Here is a 12,434-nt window from a genome sequence, read left to right on the forward strand (position 1 = left end):
GACCTCAGCCAGTTCCTCTCTTTTCTGCTACCCCACCATCGGTGACCACACTTTCCTGGCCACAGGTGAGATCCTTTCCTTCTCTGTCCTCGGTTGAATCCCCATATGCCCGTCCACTGTTCTCATTCACTGCACTCTGAAAATTATACATTCCTTTATGTTTGCCCCTCATAAGGCTGTGAGTCTCTCCAGGTGGGACACTCCAGTTCCATTTTCCAAGTGACCTAATAAATGTTCTTGATCACATGAAGTTCAAGCTACTTTAGCCTGTGTGTCTGGTTAGTTGTGGCTAGTTGACCATTTTGCCTTCACTTACATAAAACGAGTGGACGTGAAAAAGTGATGATACTAGAGAAAACGTGCAGGATCTCATGACCTTGGTACAATAGGGACAAAGTTGAGACATACTAAGTACTGTGGATGCTAATGGGGCTTCCCCAGTGGCTCAGCGGTAAAGAATCAGCCTGCAATTCAGGAGACGCAGGAGACTCAGGTTCTATCCCTGGGTTGGAAAGATCCCCTGGGGGAGGGCATGGTAACCCACTCCAGTATTCTCGCCTAGGAAGTCTCACGGACAGAGGAGCCTGGCAGGCTACAGTCCATAGGGTCGCAGAGTCAGACATGATTGAAGCGACTGAGCATGTGAGCACGTGGATAAAATCAATGACTCTCAGCTGGATGTGCAGTGAGCAGTTGGCCCACACTGTGTTCAACTGGGAAGGAAAAGAACAAAATCAAGGCGTATGTACAGAATGCTGGAAACGTATGATTTAGGTGTGTAACTAAAACGTGAGGGGTAATTAGGAATCTTAGGATTTTCTCATTTCCACTGGATGGAGCCCCTCCTTAGAACATGAGACATTTGTTTTACTAGTGCACTCTTGATTCATATAGAAACATTTCCTTGGCACTCACCATGCACCAGGCCATGTTCTGGAGTGAACCCTAAGAGGTGAGTACGGTTATCACCCTTTTTTTAGGTGAGGAAACAGAAGCAGAGAGAAGTAAAATAACTTGCCTCAGGTGCTCACTTCAGCAGCACATGCACTAAAATTGTAGGAAAAAAGAGAAGATTAGCAAGGCCCCTGTGCAAGGATGCCAAGCAAATTTGTAAAGCATTCCATAATTTTATTATCAACTCTCTACAAATTCTTATCTTCAGAGAAGACAATGTTTAAACCTGCATCACAATCACCCTTGTTTACTTGGAGCTTCAGCATCAGTCTTTCCAACGAATATTCAGGGTTGATTTCCTTTAAGATTGACTAGTTTGGGCTCCTTGTTTACCGTGTGTTTTTTTTCTGGTCACCTCCCAGAGCTGACTCTCCCCACCCTTAACATCTTCTGTCTTTAGATGAGGCTGGCAGGGCTGCAGCCACTTTGGTGAGTTACTCAGTTTTTTCTGACTCTCTCCCATATATACGTGTTATTAAACTTTGATTTTCTCCTGTTTAAAAATAAATAAATGAGTAACTTGCCCCGGGCACACACCATCTGAGGAGTGGTGGCTGAATGCCAACACTGTACTCTTCACCGGCACCTCACAGTATCTCTGTCTTAATGCATTTGCAGAACACATCACGCATGAGCGCAGATGACTCTTTGAACCTCATGTGATGTGTCAAGGAAACCAAACATGCTCTTATTTTTAGCTGAATTCTTTCTGACACAAAGCAAGAAAGAGGGCATTGTGGAATGACTCCCACACAGGTAGCAACTTATCCAGCATATATGAGCACTGGCTGATTTACAACTCAGATGGACAGGGATTTCATCCCTTTGAATACTATATTGTTATACGTTCTGGAGAGAGATTATTTTTGTGAAGAGGAGCAAAACAGATTAAAGGAAACAAAAAACTAAACAAAGGGAAAAATAAAAAGTTGCAGTGGATAAAGCAATTCAGTAAGAGAAAGCAAAAACAGGTTAAAAAACTTACTGTGTAATTATATCTCAATAAAAGAAAATTAAAACCAGGTTCCCAAGTGACTTTAATTTGAGTTGTTCAAGCCAACTTACACAAAATTATTTTGCAGTCTTATGATGCATTCGACAAGATCTCCAGGATCTAAACTCAAGTTGAGCCAAGCTTTAAGATAAAGCTAACTGCAGATGAAAAAGATATGGCCTCCTAAACCATCTTTATCTTGAAGAGATCAAAAAGGAAGGCCATGTTTTGTGAAATTCTCAAGGGAGAGAATACACATTTACTCAGTACAGATCATGTGCCAGGTCTATTTCCAAAAGTTGATCTCATTATCTCCAATTTACAGAGGAAGAAACCAAGGATCAGTAGGTAATGAAAAGAGTGAAAACTGGAATCAGGCTTTAAACCCATGTCTCTTCATAATACAGCAGTCTGTCCACAAATTCTTGGTAAATTACTATAGGTTTCTGATTTCGAAAGTGATTAACTCATTTTGTAATATATACACATATTGAATCATGATGTTGTATACCTGAAACTAATATAATGTTATATGTCAATTGTATCTCAATTTTTAAAAATTATTAACATTGTACATTTACCTACCATTTAACTACTTTAGTTACTGCCCTAGAGGGTCCCAATTCTAGACTTCTAGCCTGATAATTTTCAACAAAATGCATTATTATATCAATAAACTCTACAGGAACCTTACCCTTTGACAGAAATAGATATCATTTTTTTTCAAGTTTTTTTTTTTACTACATTTCATAACAGGAAGCAACATTTTATATCGTGACCCACTACATATGCAGAGTGTTTAACTGCACTATTTCAAAAAACAATATAAGGACTTCCCTGGTGGTCCAGTGGTTAAGATTCCACGCTTTTACTGCAGGGGGTGCAGGTTTGATCCCTGGTTGGGGAAATAAGATTCCCCAAGCCGAGTGGCCAAAAAAGCTCCCCCAAAGCCCACAGTATTTAACTTTGTTACATGCTCTGCTCTCTTCATTTCTTTTCTATTCCATTTTAAAAATATGCTGGTCCTGAGCTGTTAAATTGATTTCATGGCCCACCAGTGTCTTAAGATCTACAGTTTGAGAAACACTGTACTTTAGGATTTGGGTTGATCTGGAGATTTTTTTCTCATTTGGTAAATGCAGAAATATAGGCTCTCCAGAATGAAGTGAGTTCTTTAAATGTACACAACTAAGAAGCATTGCATGGAGGACCTCAACACAGAATTCTGCCTTTACACCCAGTATTCTTCTGAATACAGAATTTTTCCAGAGGAATTGTAAATGAGAATCTGAAGGACACCCACATGCCCTCCCTGCAAGAAGAAAGGCTTAGCTACGTGAAGAAATGGGGGCGGGGGGGTACACTTCCTAGGAGTCTCGCTGCAGCTGAGGCATTTGACAGTCCTTTCTGGAGGACACCTGCTCTGGACCAGGTAAGATGCAGGAGCTGGGATTCAGAGGTGGATTCATAGTCCCTGCTGTGGGAGGGGCTCCCGTTTCAGTAGAGGAGTCCACGAAAAGATAAATTACAGTGCAGGCGAATTAGAACCATATTAGTGATGGAGGAAATTAAAAGAAATTAAATGACAGTTGCTCCTTGGAAGAAAAACTATGACAAACTTAGCATATTAAAAAGTAGAGAGGTCACTTTGTTGACAAAAGTCCGTATAGTCAAAGCTATGGTTTTTCCATGTACGGATGTCAGAGTTGGACCATAAAGAAGACTGAGAGCTGAAGAATTGATGCTTTCGAATTGTGGTGCTGGAGAAGGCTCTTGAGAGTCCCTTGGACTGCAAGGAGATCCAACCAGTTCATCCTAAAGGGGATAAGTCCTGAATATTCATTGGAAGGACTGATGCTGAAGATGAAGCTCCAATACTTTGACTACCTGATGTGAAGAGCCAACTCATTGGAAAAGACCTTGATGCTGGGAAAGATTGAAGGCAGGAGGAGAAGGGGACAACAGAGGATGAGCTGTTTGGCATCACTGATTTAGTGGACATGAGTTTAAGGAAACTCAGGGAGATGGTGAAGGACAGAGAAGCCTGGCGTGCTGCAGTCCATGGGGTTGCAGAGTCAGACATGACTGAGCGACTGAACAATAACAAGTGATGGAGGAAGCACAGCTGGAGGTCAGAGAAAGGAGCTTGATTTCAGTTCAGAGCCTGGGAGAAGGGAGCTGAGGAGATAAGCTGTGGTGGAGGGCACACGGAGTGGCTGCGGTGGTGGTGGTGGTGGTGATACGGCAGACTGTCCTAAGGGTAGAAGGTACCAGGTGGGCAGAAAGAGGAGAGTATGTTAAGTAGCTGGAGCAACATGAGCCAACTGTAGGCCACTAAGGGGCAACGTGTGGGGCATGAAGAACAGTGGGGTAGGGGGTAGAAGCCCCTTTTGCAACTTAGCAAAGTCATCTTTGCCCACTAGACATTTTTTAATATTAAAAAAGTTTATTTAGTTAGTTTATTTAGTTGCAGCATGTAAGATCTTCAATCTTCAATGAGACATGAGAGATCTTTAGTTGCAACATGCAAACTCTCAGTTGCAGCCTGTAGGAACTAGTTCCCTGATCAGGGTTCAAACCCAGGCTCCCTGCATTGAGAGTTCAGAGTCTTAGCCACTGGAACACCAGGGAAGTCCTGCAAGGAACAATTTTGAAAGGCAAAACCCTTCAGTGGCTCCCCTCACTCTCGGAAGGATTCCAAACCTCTGACCACATCTCCCTCGCCCTGAATCCTCTGCCCACTGGCTACTGCCCAGAACTTGCCTCCCACCTGCTTCCCTCACTTACCACCAGCCACCCTGCCCTCCCCATCCCACGTGCTTCCTACTCAGGGCTCTGGTATTCATTGTTCCCTCTGCCTGGTCCACTCTTCACACAAATAGCTGTATTTCTCTTCATGACTTCAATCAGGTCTCTTGGCAAATGTTATGGACCAGAGAACCTGGAGAAGCAGCCTCCCTATCCCTCTTCATGTTCTCACTCTGATTTGACGGTTTCTTCATAGCACACCTCCTACAGTGATGTTGTTGTTCATTTGACAACACCCACCCACCCCCGCTGGAAGGATCCCTGGGTCGGGAAGATCCCCTGGAGGAGGGCATGGCAACCCACTCCAGTATTCTTGCTTGGAGAATCCCACAGACAGAGGAGCCTGGTGGTCTACGGTCCATAGGGTCCCAAAGAGTCAGATATGACTGAATCAACTTAGCACTCATGCACGCCCACTGGAGTGAAAGCTCTTAGGGGTGGGATTTGAATCTCTTCCTCCTTGCTATCTGTTCAACATCTGGGGTGGTGCCTCCAATCTATAGATGCTCCATAAACATGTGTTGAGTGAGTTGCTTTGCTAAGGGGGCGAAGGAGATGGTGAGAGAGTGTAAGTTGCCTGGGAGAGCAGAAGCTTGGGAAGGCTTTGGACTTTCCTGGTCTATAGGACCAGGGCAGGTGTGCCTTTCACTGCTCATAGACCAGGACAGATAGGTCCCCAGCTGGCACATGGGTTAAATGTGAAAGAGTTCAAAGGGGAGCTAATGAGGTAGAAGCAGAGGGGGGCCTGGTGTCCCATGGCCTCCGCCTCTTCCTTCTGGCTCCTGAGGTTCAGCATCAGAGCAAGCTCTAGAGTTACCTGCATCAGCTACACAGGGGCCTTCCTTGTCTCCAGGAGGACAGAGGATGAACTCTGAGACCCCTCCCACTGGAGGAAGGGCATCTCCGTCACGCTGGAGAGGGCGCTAAGGAACTGTTGCCCAGAACCCAGGGACCAGTCTGCAGGCAGAGAGGAGACCCTGAATCACAGCATTGTTGGGGTGGGTGCATGAAAATGAACCTATGACCAATGTAAGAGATTATTCTGAGGGTCCCAGAGGAGTTTTCCCAAGGTGTTCCGCTCAGATCTCTCTGAGCTGCCATCTTTGATTTCCAGTATTTTTTTCACAGACTGTGTGATGTGCCTCTATTAAAGAAGAAAGAGATGGGTGATAGTGAGGGGTGAGGGCAGAGTTAGAGAGAGAGTTGGGGAGAGACAAAGAGACAAGGAAGGAAGAGAAGAACAGAAGGAAAAAGTCACTGAGAGAGGGAACATAAAGAGAAAACCTTGGGATAGGAGATGTCAGGGGAAGATCAAGACATTAAAGGAAGGAGAGAGAATCGGGAGAGAAAGGCAAGTGCAAGGAAGCTGCACTTGCTGGGACAGAAGCTGGGACTTCCCTGGTAGTCCAGTGGCTAAGCCTCTGGCACTCCCAATGCAGGGGACCTGGGTTCAATCCCTGGTCAGGGAAAGATCCCACATGCCACAACTAAGACCTAGAACAACCAAATAAACAATAAATATTGAAAGAAAGACAAAAGCCATAAGAGGACAAAATGGCTGGAATGAAATAAAAGTGGTCACCAGGATGTGCTTGTTTTGGACACGCAGAAGGCTGGAGAAGGGAGATCACACAGCTCATCCTTGACTGCCCTCCTAGATCTAGGAATCTCCTCACCAGGAGCCCCGCCCTACTTCCGGCTCCCCAGGGTGGGGCTCCTTTGTTTCCTGGGATGGGTCCTCAGCACCAGATGGTGAGCCTGTCCTCTGAATGCTGGGCTCCTGGTTATTAATAACCGAGGCTAATGGTTCCAGTCCCTCCCTGGCCTCTGTCCTTCTGACCTGTTACCTCAGTGGGTGAGAAGGCCAGTCCTGGAGGGGTCCCAGAAGAGAAGGGCTGACAGAAGAAATCGATGACACCAATCGTGGGAAGTTTCAGACCCACGGGAGGGAGTCATTGCCCTGTGTGGGCTACAGTGCCAGGCAGATTCAGCTATGATGCCAGAAGTCCTGAGGGCCCAGCACGGCCCCCAGGGGAGGTCCTGTCTGCTTTTCTTCCTCAGCTTCCCATTTGCCCACTAAACTGACTATCTGTTCCGGGGAGGGGGATCTGCAGGTGTTGCCTCAAGTCACTCTTCTTAGAGAGAAAAAGTTTGTGAAGAGGCTGACAGATTGAGGATGGATGGTTGGAAGAAATAGAGAGTACAACAAAATATTAACCATGAGAGGATTTCCCTGGTGGCTTAGTGGTAAAGAATCCACTTGCCAGTGCAGAAGACATGGGTTCGATCCCTGATCCGGGAAGATCTTGCGTCGCAGAGCAGATACGCCCGTGCGTTGTCACCTCTACTGAATCTGTGTTCTAGAGCCTACGAGCCACAACTACTGAGCCCTCCTGCAGCAACTACTGAAGCTCTCGCCCCCTAGAGCCTGTGCTCTGCAACAAGAAGCCACTGCAGTGAGAAGCCTGCGCACTGCAACGAAAAATAGCCCCTGCTCCTCACAACCAGAGAAAAGCCGGTGCAGCAACGAAGACCCGGCACAGCCAAACATAAACACATAAAATTATTTTTTAATGAAGTAGAGCTTTGTTTCATCTGACTCAATTTAATAAAAAAATTAACCATGACAGAATCTACATGGTGAGCATATGGATGTTCACTGTATATTCTTTCAACTTTTCTATACTTTGAATTTTTTCATATAAAATATGAGAGGAGAGAAAAAAATTGCCCAGCAAATAGTATAAGGTGTTGGGAGTGTGATCCCTTTCCAAGAGACTCTATATTTCAAATGCCTGGAGAGGGCAATGTTTATCCTGAGAGAGGGCAGATTGCAGGTAAGGCCACCAGCAGAAATCAAACAGGGGAGGGAGAACCCTGGATAGCACCAGGTAATGAGTAGTGCTGCCCGCCCACAGCTGCTGGCCTTTCGGTTGGTGATCTTTTCCCAAGTTTATTCTGCCTCTCCTGAGATCTAGGCCTTGGCCCAGAGTTGGCCCCACCTTGCCACTTGTAACCCTTGGGGTAGGATAAGTTCCAGATCCTGCCTGACAACTGATCCTAGGAGTCTGGTCGTGTTTGCTCAGGAGGTGAGGTTCACACGATAAACAGCAGGGGGAGGGCTTGGACTTGGTATAAAAGATCTAGAAGTTTCTAGGGGGGCTATTCTGCACTTGAAACTGCCAGGTAAGGGGTGACAGAGGTGTGGGCTAAGGGGTGACAGGGATTACTGGATCTGAGTTAGGGGGAAATTCAAGCTCAGATGAAGAAGAGACTTCCTAGACTGAGCAGCAGGAGAGACATGGGTGTCAACTACCCGGGGCATCTGAATCGGAGCTAGTCTTAGGTGTAAAGATGTCTGGATCTCAACTGTAGGGCTGGAGACACTGGGGATACATACACCCATGGCCAGATTTGTGTTAGCGGAGAAACAGGTATGACAAATAGACCAGGCACCTGGGATCTAATATTTTGAGCTGATTCCAGCTCCTTCTCAAACTTCTTGGGCTATCCCATCTCCACCAGAACTGCTTGGATGGTGATGCTGGCTGTCTCTTCTATTATCGCGTTCACTCTCCAAGTGACAGATAAATGCTCCTTTCTTTCCAATTTCAGAAAAGGACCAACCTAGGAATTTATACTATGCCCCAGATGCCGCACAAGCTGGGCCAATCTACCCTAGCCCGACTTCCTTTAGGCTTTTCTCAGACTCCTGGTTTGATGAACTCAACCATCTCTATAATTTGGAGATGTCCTCCACTTTTTTTTTTTTTTTTTGGCTTTGCCATTTGGCTTGTAGGTCTTAGTTCCCCAACCAGGGATGGAACCTGTTCTCCCTGCAGTGGAAGTGTGGAGTCCTAACCACTGGACCACCAGGGAAGTCCCTCACTTCTTTACAAAATTCCTTTCCTGCTTTGTGCTAGGAGGGAACAGGGGTGGACACAGCTTAATCCAGATAGAAAGTCAGGATTGATCTGGCTTGGGAGGGAAGAGGAGGGTTGGTTGTAGCCAGACAGGGGAGAGGGAGAGGGATTAAGGACACATAAGATAGTATCTGTGATGAACAGGACTAGGGACTATGGGCAGTTATTTCAAAGCCCAGGACTGAGTGGATGAGGTCTGCATTGAAGGACCAAGAACCCCAAGACTCAGCTGGAGGTCAGGGGCACCTGGGTAAATGGCCTCCGAGGGGATAAGGGCAACTATTCATTTCCTTTCTTCTCACTCCAGCCCCAGGATGTTGACTACTGCTCTTCTCACCCTACTTTGTGCCTCAGCCTCTGCCACAGAGAGTAAGTGAGAAGCCTGAAGCCCAGGACTAGATCAGGGGAAGACAGCCGCCTGCACTGCGGCAACCAAGGCTTTCAGAGGCTGACCTGGGGTGGTGGGAACCGAGTTGTGGGAGGAAGAGCGGTGATGGGCAGAAACTGAGCTCTCAGGGGATTTCTCCCCCCAACTCCTTCTTTCCCTCCAGTTCAGCCCAGGGACTCCTCCTACAGTGGAGAATATGGAGGCGGGGGAGGAGAGCGATTCTCCCAGTCTGGAAACTAGCTGGATGGCCCCATCACCGCCATTCGCCTCCGAGTCAGCAATTACTACATCGTAGGGTAAGCGTCTTTGAGATTCTGTGCTTTGGCAACCTTCTAGGATCTTACTAAATTAGGAAGGTCTCAGTCACTTTGGGTCACATCAGCAAGTCACAGGGATAGCACGATACAGAAAAGTTATTAGATGACTTGGATTTGAGACCTGTGCTGCCAAAACCCCAAAGACTCCCACATGTATGATCTTGAGTAAATGATATATCCTAAGCTCTGAGGGACCTGGGCATTGTCTAGTTTACCCCTACCCAAGGTTTAAATCCCACCTGGCATCCTCCTTCTCTAGCTTGATGCCTCTCCCCAAATGTGTGTCCTTCTGACACTGGAGCCTGGCACAGCACAAACAAGTCTCTCCCCTCATGGGGGCCTTTCAGATGTTTGGGAAAAAAAAAAAAAAACAACCCTTTTCTTCTTTCAAGTAGGGGGTGGGGGCCCAATGGGAATGTAGACTCCAAAGGCAAGCTCTGATTTTTACTGTCTGGGTGATTCCGGGCAAGCTGTTTTCCCTCTGTGAGCCTGTTCATCAGCAAGATGAGGAGCTGAAGTTCCGTGTATGCCCTTCCAGGGCTCATCCAACCCTCACACTCTTCGGGGCTGTCACCTCGGTCACTAGTCTGAAGGTCTCAGCCTGTAGGCCAACAGCTCCTGTATTCTGATCACCTTACTCAGTGTCTCCCTTTCTTCCCTCCTCACTCCACCCCTAGTCTCCAGGTGCGCTACGGCACAGTGTGGAGCGACTATGTGGGTGGCACCTCGGGAGACCTGGATGAGATCTTTCTCTACCCTGGGGAATCCATTGTCCAGGTGTCGGGAAAGTACAAGACCTACCTGAGAAAGCTGGTCTTTGTGACGGACAAATTCCGCTTCCTGTCTTTCGGGAAAGACACAGGCACGAGTTTCAGTGCTGTCCCCCTGTACCCCAACACTGTGCTACGATTCATCAGTGGCCGAGCTGGCTCTCTTATTGATGCCATCGGCTTCCGCTGGGACCTCTACCCCTCTGATTACGAGAGCTGCTGAGTTGCACTGCAACCCTACAATGGGGCCTGGGAACCCACTCACCACTAACCACCATCCAATTAAAAAAACCACCATGTCTCAATTAAAAAAAAACCCAACAAACAATAAAAGGGCATGACTACAGCTAGTGGGATGCACCTCTTGAATCTGAGTAGGAATGTGCGAATCTCATTTCTGGCTACTTGTTGTGTGTTAGTCTGGGGAAGAGTGGGAGGATGAGGGAGAGAGGTGAAAGAATCCTGAGCTTTTCTTCATAATTTATCAAGAGGAGATAAGGTCTTCCCTAGTGGTCCAGTGGTTAAGAGTCTGCCTGCCAATGCAACAGACACTGGTTCGATGCCTGGTCTGGGAAGATTCCACATGTCGAGGAAAAACTAAACCCATTCACCACAACCACTGAAGCCCACAAGCCCATGCACCGCAACAGGAGAGTAGCCAGGGCTTGCCACAACTAGAGAAAGTCAGAGTGCAGCAACAAAGCACAGCCCCAAATAACTAAATTTTACAAAAGTATTTTCAGTTGAGATAACTTTTAGAAATATAGAAGAGATAAGATTCTGGCCTGAACTGATTCTTTTTTTTCAAGTGTTTACCCAAACTGGAGGCTGAAGGTAAGGCCAAAGTCGTGGCTTATCGCCAAAACTCCAGATGTTTCACTCTCCAACCCTTTCCTCCTTTGTCTTTTTGAGACAGTGCCTCCCCACCGACAGGCTGTCACCTCACTCTCCTGACCTCAACCCACCCACCGTTTGTGGGTGCCTGGTTCATCATCCTTCGTTCTTTCCTAGAACCCACCCAACTCCCAAAGTTTAGCCCGAGTGCCTGCCAAGGACTCTGGCTATTTACCCCATCCTAGTTCCTGCCTTTACACGTAAGTCCTGGGGTCCATGCTCAGCTCTTTCAGACCTCAGTTCTTTCCTCCAAAAGTCACCACCTCAACAACTTCTACTCTGCCAACTGTTGTTGCTGTCTAGTCACTCAGTTGTATCCAACTCTTTATGACCCCATGGACTGTAGTTTGCCAGGCTTCTCTGTTCATGGGATTTCCCAGACAAGAATACTGGTGTGGGTTGCCGTTTCCTTCTCCAGAGGATCTTCCCAACCCAGGGATCAAACCTGCATCTCCTGCATTGGCAGGTGGATTCTTCACCACTGAGCCACCAGGGAAGCCCACGCTGCCAATCTTACCCTCAAAACAAAAGGGTATTCCAGGAGGTGGGGTTGGGGTGGAGATTTTCCATCATGTTTCTGTGAACTGAACGGGCTGCTTAGAGTTCGGGAGAAGCATTGGGGGACTGGATATATTCAGCAAGGATTTAAGGATATATAGTTGCTTTGGAAATTCTAGTTCTCGGTCCCAAATTTTTAACTGTTTTTTGTTTGTTTATTTGTGCTCGTGATGGTGATTACTCATTGCTCCCAATAGGTTTATTCACATCCCAGGGAATTTTGGTCACTTTTCCCAATTGGACAAAAATAAGTCATGTATATGGAATTTTATAAAGAAATATTAGCATGATACAAACTCATGACTAGTCTATTTTTTTATAAAAATGCCTTTATTTCTCTCAAGTCCATGGAATGGAATATTATGCAACTATATTTTTATTGATATATAAATCACATATGATAAAATTCACCCCACTTTTTGACTGCGCCCCTGTGTGATGTGGGATGATTGGCATGGTTGCCCAACGTGGATTGGAGCCCACACCCCCTGCATTGGAAGCACAAAGTCTTAATCACTGGCTGGCCAGGGAAGACACATAAAATTCACCTTTTAAAAAAAAAATTTATTTATTTTTTGGTTGGGTCTTCCTTATTCTTCACGGACTTCTCATTGTGGTAGCTTTTCTTGTTACAGAGCCCTGGCTCTAGAGTGCATGGACTTCAGTAGTTGTGGTATGTGGGCTTAGTTGCCCCATGGCATGTGAAATCCTCCTTGAGCAGGGATCGAACCATGTCCCCTGAATTGGCAGGTGGATTCTTAGCCAGGGCACCACCAGGGAAGTCCAAAATTCCCCCTTTTAAAGTATGCCATTCAGAGGTATTTAGTG

At 46.5% G+C, this 12,434-nt stretch overlaps 1 protein-coding gene and 1 non-coding gene across 2 annotated transcripts; both read left to right on the plus strand.

Moving 5' to 3' along the window:
• Positions 1 to 1,023: 1,023 nt before the first annotated feature.
• On the plus strand, positions 1,024 to 1,130 carry LOC112581912. Its single transcript, XR_003106587.1, has one exon. It is a non-coding gene; the product is annotated as a U6 spliceosomal RNA (small nuclear RNA).
• Positions 1,131 to 8,248: 7,118 nt separating this feature from the next.
• On the plus strand, positions 8,249 to 10,423 carry ZG16 (zymogen granule protein 16). Its single transcript, XM_025275317.2, is given in 3 exon segments — positions 8,249 to 9,048; positions 9,231 to 9,363; positions 10,062 to 10,423. Coding segments are annotated over 3 exon segments (564 nt in total). The 5' UTR covers positions 8,249 to 8,933; the 3' UTR covers positions 10,378 to 10,423.
• The last annotated feature ends 2,011 nt before the right edge of the window (positions 10,424 to 12,434 follow it).

This window comes from Bubalus bubalis, chromosome 24, assembly GCF_019923935.1.
Source record: "Bubalus bubalis isolate 160015118507 breed Murrah chromosome 24, NDDB_SH_1, whole genome shotgun sequence".
NCBI lineage: Eukaryota > Metazoa > Chordata > Mammalia > Artiodactyla > Bovidae > Bubalus > Bubalus bubalis.